General features: G+C 49.3%; 4 protein-coding genes across 4 annotated transcripts; 2 read left to right on the forward strand and 2 right to left on the reverse strand.

Annotated features, from left to right (window-relative positions):
- Positions 1–4322: 4322 nt before the first annotated feature.
- Positions 4323–5708, reverse strand: LRP88_11509 (NAD(P)-dependent oxidoreductase; the record flags this gene model as incomplete). The annotated part of the gene is made up of 7 exons (XM_083247935.1): positions 4323–4598; positions 4674–4767; positions 4828–4860; positions 4929–5082; positions 5134–5379; positions 5443–5590; positions 5640–5708. 7 exons carry the CDS (start codon positions 5706–5708, stop codon positions 4323–4325), a joined length of 1020 nt encoding a protein of 339 aa, XP_083096442.1.
- Positions 5709–6423: 715 nt separating this feature from the next.
- On the forward strand, positions 6424–7653 carry LRP88_11510 (uncharacterized protein; the record flags this gene model as incomplete). The annotated part of the gene is made up of 1 exon (XM_083247936.1): positions 6424–7653. The coding sequence occupies one exon, from the start codon at positions 6424–6426 to the stop codon at positions 7651–7653; it is 1230 nt and encodes a 409-aa protein (XP_083096443.1).
- Positions 7654–9107: 1454 nt separating this feature from the next.
- Positions 9108–10283, reverse strand: LRP88_11511 (alkene reductase; the record flags this gene model as incomplete). The annotated part of the gene is made up of 1 exon (XM_083247937.1): positions 9108–10283. The coding sequence occupies one exon, from the start codon at positions 10281–10283 to the stop codon at positions 9108–9110; it is 1176 nt and encodes a 391-aa protein (XP_083096444.1).
- Positions 10284–13054: 2771 nt separating this feature from the next.
- LRP88_11512 (uncharacterized protein) lies at positions 13055–14980 on the forward strand (the record flags this gene model as incomplete). Its single annotated transcript, XM_083247938.1, has 1 exon — positions 13055–14980. One exon carries the CDS (start codon positions 13055–13057, stop codon positions 14978–14980), a length of 1926 nt encoding a protein of 641 aa, XP_083096445.1.
- Positions 14981–15362: the final 382 nt, after the last annotated feature.

Here is a 15362-nt window from a genome sequence, read left to right on the forward strand (position 1 = left end):
ATATAATGGGAACAGATTATGTCAAACAGTTAAGAATGTTGACTCTCTGGCTTCACTTTATCGAGTGACCAGGTTTAGATGAGCGACTTCAGTAAGCCTGTCTTATAAACATTATGCCTAACCTCTTGACGGAACCAGAAAGTACATACGGCAATTCCTTCATAAAGCTACTATCCGCCTTGAGCTGTTCGGCTCAAGGGTTTATCGCCATGTGGGGAGAGTGGGCACGGTCCGTAATTAATTCGGGTATCGCAAAATGCATACTCCCAGTGTGGGCTTATAACTGACCACCTGCAGCTAAACGAATTAGGCATCGAAAACGCACCCTTTGCATTAACGCCGGATGGCTAGTAACCTTAGCATAATGACGATGAAGAATGCAGAGTATTATTATTAGATTAGGCCTTATAATAGCTCTAAGGGTAGTCACATGCCTTTAATGGCCGGACGGCTGATCTCCGGATAGTCGGCGGACTAGGCCTAATTAAGATGGCCACGTCGTGACCCAAAGAGGAAAGAGGGGATTCTCTCAAGAACAACAAGATAAGCAGTTTACACAGGTTGAAGGATCAGCCTACATTGCAACAAGACTTCTCTATACTCATCACTTCGGCATCTTAGCATGGCGCGAGATTATTGCAGAAGGTTGCAGTAGTTATTATGTGACCGCTGGCTAGCCCTAAGTTACTAGCCCTAATCATAACCCTTCATGCCTCGATGAGACACCGGTTTTCGAAGCATCTTATGCGGATTTGAACCGGTAGATGATATCATCGAAACACCCTTCAGGAAAGACATACAGCCATTTGAGCGTCTCATTGGGCCCACAGAAGACACCGTGCATCGCATCACCGGGGATCCAAAGCATGCTACCCTCGGTAACATGGTGCCTAACCCCGTCGATCTCCACTTCCCCAGACCCCGCAAGCACGTAGTAGATCTCTGCCTGAGTGTGCTGGTGGAGAGCGAGTGTCCCGTTAGATGGACAAGTCGCGATCCCCGCACACATCGAGTCTGAGCAGGTACTCGGCTTGGAGACCAGTGTCTGCCAAATGACATTACCGTAGCTCGCGTCGGGGAACGAGTTGAGTGCCGTCTGACTGACTTTTACTCCGTCTAGGATCACCGGTGAGAGCTCGTGCATTGTGGCGCCGTTGCTATCAGATTAGAAGCCACGTCAACTTTTCGAGCTCTGATATGTTTGTAAAAGCTCATTGTAGCTATGACAAGCCGGAAAGAGGAGCCCTTATTGCTCGAGTTACTTACGTAGGTAATTTCATTCGTGCGTACTCTGTCGCTGGTCGATAGTCTTCGTGGTTTGAATGACGGAATCCTCTTATGTTTTCCGAGTATCTCATCAGGCAAAGATAAAGATGTATCGTTTCTCAAAACATCGAAGTCTATGAAGTCGTTCATTCTTGCCTTTTATATCTGATGAATCGTTGCAACTATTGCAGCTGAGGTCGAATTACTTACGAAACCGAAACTCGAGATCAGCATCTAGACGTGGTCTCGAACACTGGGGAATGGAGCCGGTCCGGCCCCAACTTTTAGACCATCTCCAAATGGCTATGCAGTCTATCTCTTGGCCTCTAGGCCCAAAACGGGCATTTTTTACGGCACGTAGAGGGGTTTTGTATGATCCCTGTATCTATATGCGAGCTTCTTTAGTTAGCTCCGCCGGTCCGGATCAGACCGTGACCTGTCCAGAAGCAGCTCATCGACCCCATCCATGCGCAAACATGCGTTCCGTGTCCTACTATGCAATGGCGAGTAGAGCAGATGCTTACTTCCCGGTGCAGCGCATTGCCCAGGCATGCCTACAATGCCGGTACGCAATTGTAATCCTTTGTGCGCGCTCGCGCTTTGGCCGGCGAGAGCTGATTCGGGAAGACGAAAGAAATGCCGGTGCACTGGCGATCGACCTGTCTGTGGACAATGCCAACGAGTCAACATTGGTAAGTGATGCTCGAAATGTCAACCTTGCCCGACTTGGGTGTAACGGTAGAAGACTGCGCATATCCCGTCGAAGTTTCTCGGCAGCAGGCTCCCGGGCAACAAGGGCCTCGTCCAGCGAGTAGCGACAACCCCGACCTTTTACGAGGAACCCCCGAGTCAAGCGACACACAGGTATGTATTGACTCCATCTTCATCACTGAACAATGCATTAAAACCTGGCTGTCAGACCTCAGAATTCGTAAGTAAGATTGCAAAACTTGAAGCAAAGATCGAGACAATGGGATCGAGCCTACAACGGTGAGGTTAAATATCCCTATCAGGGAGTCAGCCATGATACTGAACGACATGCTAGGATTGAAAGATGCCTCAATTTGCTATTAGACAGCAGTAACCTGGGTGGTATGGGGTTGACAACATCTTCCGGGCACCCTGAGAGCAGCCCGAGGACAGGGTTTGGGACTGCAGGGCAAGGCACCAGCAGGTTCCAACGTTCGCCGCAAAATGATCCTACGCTCGAGGGCTTTGGAACTCCGGAGGATGTGTTCATGGCAGTCATTGATTCATACTTTACTTACTGCCAGAATCAGCCGTACTCGTTCTTTCATGAGGAGACCTTCCGACAACGTTTGTCCGAACAAGCTATCCCTAAACATCTAGTCCTAGCCGTCATGGCGACTGCAGTTCGATTCTGTTCGCATCCGTACTTTTCGGGGCGTGCATTGGAGATGTCTGTCGAATATGCGAACAGATCTTGGAAGCTCATTGTGTCGGACTGTTTTACCGTCGGCAAGGTGGCAGAGGTATCGACTGTCCAGACGGTCGCCTTGCTAGGCTTGTTCGACTTCACTGGTACGTTTCTCCATCTTCTAACATCCGAGATCCAAGCATGATGACTAGTGTGTCTCACACTTTACTATGCGTATAGCTGGTCGATTACGCCATAGCTCAGCGTGGGTCAAAGTCGGCCTAGCCGTCAGGATCGCACAGGATTGCGGACTCATGCTAGAGAACGCAGCGCATCTCTCGTATGCGGAACAAGAAGAGCGACGACGGGTGTTTTGGTCAGTCTATCTGTTGGATCGCTTGGTCTCCTGCGGCCGTGGTCGACCACCGGCCATCGTTGACGCGTCGTGCCACGTGCAGCTGCCGTGTGACGAGTCAATATGGAGAGAGGGCCTATGGGCCAAAACACAATCGTTGGACGAGATGACAAACCGAACGCTTTCAGTATCTCAACGGCAATGCCCTTTGGCTCAGGTCATTGCTATTGCGCAGATCCTCGGCCGATGTGCGCAATATGTGCTTCAAGACTTCAACATCAGAGGCCCATATCCACCCTGGGATCCTGGCTCGGACTTCGCCGGCATCGAATCTGATCTTCTACATTTTGAAGCGTATTTGGAGATACAGAGACCAGTCAATGAGATGCTCGCACCTCATATCTCGGCTGAAGGAGTAGTGGACAGCCAGTCTTCAGGGCCGATCATCTTCTCTCGAGCACTGTTCCATCTCTGCTATTGTCTACTCAGCCATCCATTCTTATTACGGCGCCGCATCAACACATGCCGCAACCTTGCGCCCATCAGTTTCATTAAACGATCATCTGACCTAGCCTGGATTCATGCACAGCAGATGATGGCTCTTATCCGTGAGGCGCGCAAGTTAGGGTGCTCATTTCACTCTTCATCCAGCGGCTATGCGGTGGCGGTGGCGGGCTCCATTATCGCGTTACGGACCTATGACGAGGAATCTTTAGCTTGTGAACAGGCTCAAATACTGCTTGAAGAGGCCTTTCTCTATCTGGACATCATTGGCCAGCACTGGAGTAATGTTAGAACAATGGTAATGTGCTTGATTTCAGCTTTTGCGTTCTTTGTACACTGATGATTCTCAATAGGCTTCGACACTTCGCCGAATAGTCTACGATGGGGTTTTAGGACGTCACCTGAACAGCCTCGCGCAAGCTTTGACCTTCACGCCTGCCGAGGAAGAAGCTCTATGGGCGGTGGTCGACTATAATACAATGTCAAACCAACTCGGCGAAGATGCGATAATGAGTTGGCAGGAATCAGATGGCCCAATGCCAAATTCGTGGATTGATTTGTTTGGCCCCATTGACTATGCTTTGCTATCTAGTTTAAACGCCCCAACTCAAGAGTAATTGTCAACGGGAACTAAGGGCCGTGCTTTAGAGGTAGCATGCTATTTCAAAGTTTCATAATTGACTCTCTTACATATGCATTGAAGCTATTAGGGCTTTGCCATGCCAGATTTCCACTTGAAACGAGATACATGGTTACTGTCTTCCAGCTTCGCTAATGATGAACTTATGTACGTCTAATAGGAATGATATGGTAAATAGGCTACAGCTTGGAGTTCCGCGCAGCGGAGCCCAGAGAATCAAGAGCCTCGTAGACCACACTAAAGTCTCGGTCTCCAAACTTCTTGGACCTGGCCAGTGGTCTATACGTCTCCTCAACGCGCCGTCCCACCGCGAGAGGGACATTGGCCTCTTCGGCAGCCGAAATAGCGAGAGCAAGGTCCTTGTGAGCCAGCTTAGTAACGAAGCCGCCCTCGTAATTCCGGTGGGCTGGAGGGCTAGAGTCTCCGGCTTTGACCTCAGGGACCGGGTGATTGATCTGCACAAGAGCATTAGCGCATGCTCCTACTAGAAGGCCCTGATCCGCTAGAAGCGAGACCGTTTGAAAACCTACTTCACTGGACCAGCAACGCCCCGTGGAGCTGTTAATGATGTCGGCAAGTACTTGCGGATCAACTCCGAGCCTTTTGCCCAGTAGCATCGCTTCACTTGGTTTCATTAGCCTCTGCTTTCGAGTATCCGGGGGTTCCGTCTGTTTCCTAACTCACCTCAAGCCAAGCATGGTGATGCCAAGTAGAAGGCTGTATATCATGGCGAGTGCCCGAGGTCAGTAATTGTGTCGAAATCGGCCGGTGGTGGGGCGATGTACCTATTCGAGATCCTCGCGGCAAGTCCAGCACCGAGGTCACCACAATATGTGACCTTGCGAGCCATGGATTGCAGGACGGGGACAGAGCGATCGTAGGAGGTCTTGGATCCGCCAACCATGATTGCCAATGTGCCTTTCTCTGCACCAATGACACCTGTGTCATCGTGGATTAGTGGTGATGACAGAACTGGGTCATTCGGCTTACCTCCTGAGACTGGGGCGTCCACCAGATCTGCCCCGATTTGTCGCAGCTGCAAGGCGACTGCCTTGCTGACACTTTGCTCAATGGTAGACTGATCAATGCAAAGAGTTTCTGCGCGCTGATCTTGACTTATACCCTTGAGAGCGCTCAGGACACTCTTCCCTTCGCCAACATAGACCTCCTGGACGTGCTTTCCAGTAAGAACCATGCTGATAATAGTAGAAGCTTTCTGTGCTACATCGTAAGGTGCTGTAAGGCGTTAGCGGTGCCACTAACATACCTTAAAAGTCTCATCTCATGGTGCATACTTACATGAGCAACTAGTGAGAGGCACATTGGGGTGCTCAGAGTCGTGGTATTTAATGATATTGTCTACTGCGGCCTGGTTCACATCATACAATGCAAACCCGACCTCATTTCCACTCTCTGGGTTCCTGTATCTCGACACAAGGTTATTGAACTAGTCAAGTTAGATCGCGTTTCGTAGAGTCAGATCTGCAGCAGCTGACCATATGATTGCCCATGGCGCCAAGGCCGATGAAGCCGATTGTATTAGACCTTTCAGTTGAGAAAGCCATGGCGGATGTTGCAAAAGAGTTCTGGGTCCCTAATCGGAAACGATACTGGACTAAGTCCTGAGCACTTAGACGCCCTTGCTGAGCACGAGAAAGGTTTTGTGATGAAGCTGGTCTGTCGGAGAATGTTATGGGCGCACATGATTAATAGTAAAAGCTGGCACGCAAGAACGGCGACCGGGAGTAGAGTAGATGAAGGTTTCGCAGATACTCCAGGAGAGATCTCTAAGAATAAAGGACGAGTTCAAGGTGGCTTTTGAATGGGCGCAAGGTCACCAGCCTCAAACTGACTTGGGCATTGGTGCCACACAATTGCCGGCCCGTATGAGTGGAGCCGGTCCGGCCTCCGGATATGGTGGCTGTCCGGGGATCATATGCGACAAGAATATGGACCACATGCACCCATGGGTCAGCTTTCGATGGCTTCAAAACAGCCGGTAGGCGCGAGTAGCCGGCCGAGGATTCCAAAAGATCAAGGATATTCTACATCCGTTGGTCCTTGCATCAAGTCTCGGCTATCAACATCGGATCACCCTTCTGCTTTAATTGTTTTCCCTTTATGCAGGCCGACTATTTAGAGTTATTTTTGACATCGAGACGTGTTTTTGCATTTCTATCTTAAAGATCAATCATGGTTGCACCTTTAAGACGATTGCGACTGCGGCCCATCCAACTTGTCTTTCAACCTACGCTGCAAACACTGCCCCGATCATCAAGAATGTCACACCAAGCTACCAGCAGACTCTACTCCGTTGCATCTCAGCTCGGAGTCAAGTCGCCCGTCGTCGACTCCAACGCTGGATACTGCACGAGCCACGAGCTGATCTCAAACCCGCCAGACACCCCGAACTTCTTGGACAATGCCTTTGTTCCTTCTGCCGCGTCTGACTGGATCAGCCTAAAGGACCCTGCAACGAGCCACCCGATGACACGAGTCCCAGAGAGCACCGATGAGGAGCCTCAGCAGGCCGTTGATTCGGCCGAGCGTGCTTTTCCTGCATGGAAGGCAACTAGCCTTCTCCAGAAACAGCAAATCCTGTTTAGACTTGCCGGCTTGGTAAGGGACAACATGGACCGTTTAGCGGCCTCAATCACACTCGGACAAGGAAAGACTCTGGCCGATGCTAAGGGCGATGTTCTCCGTGGTCTTCAGGTAGTAGAGACTGCCTGTGGTATTACTACGCAGATCCCAGGAGAGGTTCTAGAGGCCGCAAAAGATATGGAAACTCGCTCCTACCGAGAGCCTCTAGGTGTAACCGCCTCGATTTGCTCCTTGAACTTTCCGGCGATGATCCCACTCTGGTCTATCCCTATTGCAACTATTACCGGCAATACAATTATTCTTGAGCCGTCAGAGAAGACACCTGGTGCTTCTATGATTATCGCTGAGCTTTGTAGAAAGGCAGGCTTTCCTAACGGGGTAATTAATATTATCCATGGTGGCAAGCGAGCAGTCAACTTCATCATTGATAACCCTATCATCAAGGCTATCTCCTTCGTCGGCTCGAATCAGGCTGGGGAATATATCTATAAGCAAGGCTCAGCCCTCGGCAAAAGGGTTCAGGCCAACCTTGGCGCAAAGAACCACGCACTAATTATGCCTGACGCGAATAAGAACCTGACATTGAATAGTATTGCTAGTGCAGCTTTCGGTGCTGCTGGCCAGCGATGCATGGCGTTGAGTGCGCTGGTAACACTTGGTGAGACAAAGGATTGGATGAATGGTCTAGTTGACCGCGCCAAAAGCCTTCAGGTCAACGGTGGGTTCGAGCCAGGTGCTGACCTCGGACCTTTGATTACGCCAGAGAGCCAGAAGAGGGTAGAGGATCTCATCGCTAGTGCCCAGGCAGAAGGTGCTACAATTCTCCTCGACGGAAGAGGCCAGAAGCCTGCGAAATACCCCAATGGAAACTTTGTCAGGTTTTTCTTACTCTCGATTATTAGATAAGCTAACTTATCCAGGTTGGTCCAACAATCATCACGAACGTTAAGCCGCACATGAAGTGCTATACCGGGGAAGTCTTCGGCCCCGTACTTGTATGCTTAAGCGTCGACAGCCTCGATGAAGCCATCAAGCTCATCAACAACAACCCGTATGGCAATGGAGCCGCCGTGTTCACAAGGTCCGGGGCGGCAGCTGCAAAGTTCCAGAAAGAGCTCCAGGCCGGGCAGTTGGGCATCAACGTCCCCATTCCTGTGCCGCTGCCAATGTTCTCCTTCACCGGCAATAAGAAATCTATAGCTGGGACCGGGCCTTTGAATTTCTTTGGCAAGGACGGACTGAGGTCCGCCTTTATTCATTAGCACATAGCAAAAATGTTTAATAAGGCAGGCCGCTATTCTTTTTATTCGATCCTACACGCAAGTCAAGGCCTCGATACTCACTCGGTCAGCCTAGGATAGTAACCGTAGCATAATTAGAAATAAGTGCCTATATTTATCCTGTTTGCATGACTCATGTATCGAAATATATCTTGTTGTGGCCATAACCTTTTTCTCTAATGATTGACGACCTTAGGAACATGCCTACTCTCTGTACCAAACTACCACATTTTAAATATAGGGTTCGGAACCTTGGATTGACACATACATTAGATACCTCTGCTTTCATTTCTTCCAATAGCACAATTGTCGAGCCACATGAATCCAGCTACGCCTGAACAGGTGGTCGCTCTTGGCCTGAGTTTTGAAATCGTCAGGTGCTGTGCCATGACAGTAAGGCAGACTTCTCGGCGATAAGTGCTAGAAAGGTTGCTGCATACCATTAAACCGCAGATTGAGAGTAAAGGCTGCGCAAGTATATCAACTGATAGGGAAGCTTGAGGTGTGGAAAAACTTGTCATCTTCCAATCGAGGCCGAGGATTGAAAGGTAGGGAGATTATGTCGTTAGTAGTATTTTGACGCCGCTATCCAGATATAGTTGAAATAAGTATTTTAATATGGGTAGGGCTATTCTAACTTTATCAATTACTAGGGGCCGAAAAGCGACACGAGGACATCGACTCAGTCAAGGCTCAGGGCAGACTCAGGGAAGGCTCAGGTTAAAGCAGCGACTACTGAGGATAGTGGGCGAGAAAGGAAAGACCAGAAGTCGATATTCACATTACGTATTGGGCTATATTGGTCACATTAATTAACGTTCATGGCGAATAATCATCGTGTCTGCTAAAACTCCATCTTTTCATTATTGGTGCTTTCGCAAACGACCCTAGCTTCACCATTGAGATTAAGCATCATCCGTCTGGTTCAGTTGCGCAGGATTAAGACAGTCTGAAAGGTTAAAAAATAGATGGAGTTGGCAAAAAATTGCATGACGAGGCAATTGTATAAATCTACTACTTTGTTATGCGATGATATATGGCTGACTGGGATATTCTGAGCTCTCCTTGATCCAACCCACACTACGCCTTCACAGCCTCGACCTTGGACCAGTAAATGAACTCGTCGCTAAAGGCGTAGTCATTGTATCCCTCGTTACTCTTGAAAGCATAAAACAACTCCCTCTTGTAAGGCGTGAACGGCACTCCATTCTTGACCCGAAACACCAAGTCCGGGTTCGAAACAAACCATCGACCAAAGGCAACCACAACGTCCCACTTCTTATACTGCTCGTCTACCGCTTGGTATATATTATGAGGCAGATAACCGCCAGCGACCATGACAGGAGATTGGTTGTCCCACGCCTCGAGAATAAAGTCGAGGCTCTGCTTCTTCTCTCCAAAAGGGTTCTCGATATCTGAGGCTAGACGAACAATGGCGTCGGTAAGAGTAGGATTGCCCCGTGGCTCGACAAAAGACAGGTACGCAAGCTTGTACCCGGCTCGCTTGAGCTCCCCGATGATGTAGCTTGTTTGCTCCCAGGTGTCAGTCGTGTAGGCACCCTGGAAGCTTGCAAAAGGACTGAGGCGAAGGGCAGTTCGTTCGGCGCCAATCTCCTCAACAACGGCCTTGACAATCTCAAGAAGGAATCGAGCTCGGTTCTCGGTGGAGCCACCCCATTTATCGGTTCGATCATTGATGCTGCTGGACAGGAACTGGTCAATGAGATACCCGTGAGCACCGTGGATCTCAACGCCATCGCCACCTGCATCAATAACCTTGCGGGCAGCAGATCGAAAGTCTTGAACCTTTTCCCAGATTTCTTCCTCTGTCAAGGGAGTAGGGGGAATCGAGCGACCCTCCAACTGTTTGTTGGTGCTGGACGAGTACTTCAGCCCACGACTCTGGACGTACTCGGGGTACCCCGCACGGCCCATATCCCAGAGCTGCTGAAAGATGAAGCATCCCTTGGCATGGATAGCATCATAGATGCGACCCCAGGCTGCCACTTGCTCAGGCGAAGAGATTCCAGGAGTGTGGGGAGCTGCCTCTGCGGTCTTAGAGATGCCGGTGGCTTCACTGACAAGAAGGGTACCGGGTGTTGAAGCTCGGTCTGTGTAATACTGGGTCATGATGTCCATGGTGAGGTGCTCTTCATCGTTGCGAAGACGTGTGAGAGGGGCCAGAGCAATTCGATGAGAGAGGGTGGCATTTCCCAGCTTGAGGGGCTTCCAGAGGTTTGACTGAGGAGCAGACATGATGAGTGGTGTATGTGCAAGAGTTGTTGTTAAAGAGGAACTGGTGTTGCAAGGCAATGGATTGTTTGTTTGATATTGAAGAGGGGAACCATTACACTTCCGGGAGAGATCCATCAGTCTTTATAGAAACTCAACCCTACTCGATCTCATGGTTGATGTCCCATCAGTCAGGAGCCCCCTTGCTTCGGTATCGCATGATAGATGCCTCGTCGGAGGAAAGGTCTTCCCGCTTCTTGGTGGTATAATGGAAGGATTCAAATAAAATGGTCAGTAGTTGGCTTACTGCTTGCTAATCATGCCCATCCATGGCCAGGTGGGCCTCGTATGGACAGCAGCCTTGTGGGTTCGACAACGTCTGCGTCAGAAAACCTATGATGCTTAGAAATCTACCCCTGCTTTTGCATACGGAGATAAGGCTACTTCCAAAGGATTTAATCCGGGATTTACTTACCGAATGACTCAATTAAAGACGTGAATCTCAAGACGGTATTCTCTTGTCAGAACGCACGATCGACTGGGGGTCAGATGAGCCCTGTAAGTCTCATCGACCAACTACCGTACGAACTGACCAACCGGATATTACAGACAAGTGGAGACGGCCCACACGTCAACGGGAGCCTATTTGACAATGCGCTAGAGCAATCTTGTCATGGGGCTGCAACTGTATACCCTACGCCAACCGGATAATACGCAGTTGAAGCTTTTCCAGTGGAATTATCCTTGGTTTTGATTCTCACCCAGATGGCGGTGCACCTAGCAAGGTATTTTGACGAACTTTAAATGATCTGAAATGATCTTTGATGTGAAGAAGAGCATCAAGTATAAGCAGCCGCGCAGAAGCATCGCCCCAGGGTTGGTTGGGTAAGAAACATACGGTAGAAATATGTGTTAATGTTAGTAGAACTAACCATAATAATCATCCTAAGCCTCACCATAAGTATTGAATCGGGATTCTGACCAGAAGGTTCAGGAATAGCCTGAGCCTGGACTCTATGGACGTTGACAAGCATGCTCAAGGTGGTTGCATAAATTCGAGGAATTATGCAGAGACATAAAAATACCGTAGTACCCAGACTGTTAGTGCGCCAAGCCGCCCCCTGGTTGAGCGACGGTGGTCAAGGGCTGGAGTGGCTGTTAGAGAGATCGGTACTTCACTAATGAATGATGTGCATAACTTCACGTGTTCTGAATTGATCCGCATAACTATACCAGCCAAACTCTGCATAAAATGCTGAGCAACGAGCGAAACCACTCTTCGCCTGTTGCTCAAACCGTCGCCCAATCCTCGCTCGTTGACCAACCCGCCCCCACACCTAACCAGAAGCGCCCGTCTAGCTCATCTGCAAACCTACATGAAGCAGCTCACTGTACGAACTTTGCTGGTCCGACTCGGTTGTCCTCTCTCGACTGTGCCGCCGCCAAAACTCGTTGAATCTGGGGAATTGGGGGTTAGGCACATTGTTTGCAGAGGCCGCTTGTGTGTTGGATGTGCCTCCAGAACGATCAGTCGACGGTCGCCTGAGGGTGTCATCCTCGTATATGTCGTCTTCTTCATCATACACTGGCATGTTGGTCGTGTTTGGTGACGAGCGCATCTGAGGGGTTGTGCGCTTTCGAGTGTGGTGAGGTGGTGATCTCCTGGGGGTATCGTCCCCGTAGATGTCAAACCCATCATCCACTCTCATCTCCTCCTCCTCCTCTTCCGACTCTGCCGCCGACTTTTCAGTGTCTCCATCATAAAACCTCCGCCTCTGTCTCCAATCGCGAAAGCGGTACGTGCTCCTTACCGCGCTCCCTCTTTCTCCCTCCTCTTCTTCCTCGTCGTCCGTCTCACCAGTGCGTGGGTTGTAACGGAAGTTGCCATGTTCATCTGTTTCATACTCCTCTTCAACAACAGCATGGTCACTAAAGACGGTTTTATCGGTTATTATAAGTTAGTCTTAGCCTTAAAATAATAATAAAAAAAATTAATATAAAGCTTAAAAAAAGGTTAACGTACATATATAGCGAGCCAGACAGCAAGCGAACCGGACACTTTTACTCTATAGTATAAATCTCACTTAATTATAAAAATCCTTAAAAAAATGCTTAAAAATCCCATTTTAGGCTTTATAATCTAAAAGGCTTAAATAAAATTAAAAGAAAAACCTAAAACTTATAATTAATTTTTTTTTAGATTTTTAAAAAAATTAATAAATAAGTTATTTAGGAATTTTTTATTTATATTATTTTTATTAGTTTTTTATTTTTTTAAAATTAAAGAAATTTTTTAAAAATATAAAAAAACTATAAACTTATAGCTCTTTTTATTAGATTTAAGAAAATACTCTTTTTAAGCTCTTAGCTATTTTGTCACGGCCATGACATGGGCCAGGCGGGGAAGCATGGCAGAAAACACTCTGACTAAGCAGGACCGAGGAAACCGAACGTCGCTCCCATGGGTCCCAGGACCGAACGTTGAAAACGTCGGCCCTACCAATGGACCGAACCCAGAGAACGTCGGTCCAAGGATTGATCCCAAGTATATAGAACACGCTCATTGTACTTTCTTATGTACTAGCTACCTCAGCTATCAATACAACTTGGTTACACTCAATACCATTGAGCATATTACCAGACGTGACTTACAACCTATTGCTCAGACTACGCCCAGCACTCTCTGCCAACATAAACCCTGCACGACCGGTTTATCCCTTGGGAAACACACGATCGTCACACGTTGATAGCTCTTGTTCAGTAGTGTACTGCATACTCTGAGCAATACTGTTACCATGGCACCCAACACTGGATCTCCTTCTACCCCTCGCAGCAAGCTGCCTGTCACCCCCCAACAGGGACAGCCCGCGACCAAACCAGAGGAACCTAACATCCCGATGGACACTGATGACGATGGCGAAGAACACATCGTCCCGGCCTCACACGAAGATGAAGTCCGCAAACTCAGAAATAAGTACAACCACCTGAGCATCCAGCATAACAACCTCCTGGACGGCGCACGCAACAACGCCAGGATCACTCAGGAACGATTGGCCAGCATGGAGGCATCCATGAACGACATGCAGGAACGCTTCCGCCAAGCCATGGAACAGCAACAGCAGCAATACCAGCAAACAATCAACGAACAACAGAACCGGATCGACCGACTCACCACGCTCCAAGCCCAGCAAAATGACCTGGCACAACAGCAGGTTCACGATCTCGGCAACCTGACGTTCGAGCACACCGCCGCTGGTACTACCCACAAAGACATCGGCGAGATCATCAAACCCAAGGACCCAGAACCATTCAACGGACAGGCCACCCACGTCAGGACGTTTCTTACGTCCCTCAGAGCATACCAACGGTACTTTCCCACCAGGATGGCCAGTGCCGAAAGCAAGGTCCTACACGCCAGCAGATGCCTCACGGGTAACGCACTCACTTGGTTTGAACCCAAGCTGCGCGACTTTCTCGGGAATGAACCCACCGAGGAAACACAACTCCTTTTCGCCGAATACGAAAACTTTGAAGAAGCGATCAGACGCAACTTCGGAACCATCGATGAAGAACAACAGGCCACGCAGAAACTCAAGAACCTGCGACAGACAAAGGCCGCCTCGACCTACGCAGCCGAGTTCACACAAATCACCTCATTTCTCAATTGGGGAACAAGTGCCCTTCAGATTGCTTTCTACGAAGGACTCAAGGATGAGGTGAAGGACGAACTCTGCAAAACGGAAAAACCCGACAATCTCCAGGACTACATCGACATGACTATCAAGATCGACAACCGACAGTTTGAACGACGCATGGAAAAATCCAACAAAGGACGAATTTGGGGCAATAAGAACAACGCCAACCAATCTCGAAGGCGAGAACAGACCAGGGGCAACACCTCCTACGGGACCCACGCAGGACCTATGGAACTTGGAGCAGCCCAGAAGGACAGCAAGGACATTGAATGTTACTACTGCCACAAGAAGGGACACAAGGCAAATGAATGCCGAAAGAAGCAGCGGGATACGGAGGAGGGACGCTATCAACCAAGGCCACGACAACCCCTCCCAGAAGGTAAGAAACAGGTAAGATCCACCTGGGCAGATACCGAACCCCAGACGGCCATCCGCACCGTTAGAACACTCGGAATGGCTCGACAAGGATACGACAAAACCGGCATCCAACCAGATGAGCTGGACATGCCACACAGCCAAGTATACCTCTCAGAAAAACAGGCGGAAGGCAACTATATGATCAACAACATTACGAAGGAACGACTCCACGAACCAGTCAAACCTCAAAAGAACAACCGCTCGCACATTACAGAACACGTGGGATGGAAACCACTCCCAGAGCCCAACAAGGGAAGACAGCAACCAGGCAACTTGATGTCACAACGTACCATCGCCGTGACCAGACGCGCCGAACCCAAAATCGAAGAACCCACGACACCCCCTTCAGCACAACAACCATCGAACGAACAAGCCGACTTCCAAGAAGCCGCCGCAGAAGGATTTGACCACAAGAAATGGATTGTGGGATACGAAGAGAAGGAACAACTTTGGTGCCCGCCACAGTCCACCGAAGGGACTGCCGACAAGATGACCCCACACGGTGCAACCATACCCTATGCCCTCGACACCAGATTGAGGCATCACGGGAATACGATGAAATCTGCGAACGACAAAAACAGACCAACACAGCAGACTGCCACGCAATGATTGGATTGCCAAGACAAGCAGTAGCAACATCAATCGAACTAAGCTCGAGCACAAGGCTCGACAACTACAGAGAGAACTACGCCAGGAGCGCTCTAGGAAGCCCCGGAAAAGCGACAAAGAACTATGGGAGGAGGAAGACTACCCCCAACTGTACGACGAAAACAATAACAGGTACTGGAACAGCCTAAGGGAAAGGTACATCCAGACCGCACGAGAACATGTGGAAACGTCAGATGAGCAAGAAATTTGCATTCGAGCCTACCATCGGGAATTGGCCGAAAACCTCGACATCCGGAAGCACCTTTCAATCCACGAGACGACGTAAGGACATACCCGACACACCAGGAGCATGCTAGCATCTCTTGGATGTCGTGCCAACACC

Source organism: Fusarium phalaenopsidis (assembly GCF_050370095.1).
Source record: "Fusarium phalaenopsidis strain FUZ10S chromosome Unknown contig_32308, whole genome shotgun sequence".
Taxonomy (NCBI): domain Eukaryota; kingdom Fungi; phylum Ascomycota; class Sordariomycetes; order Hypocreales; family Nectriaceae; genus Fusarium; species Fusarium phalaenopsidis.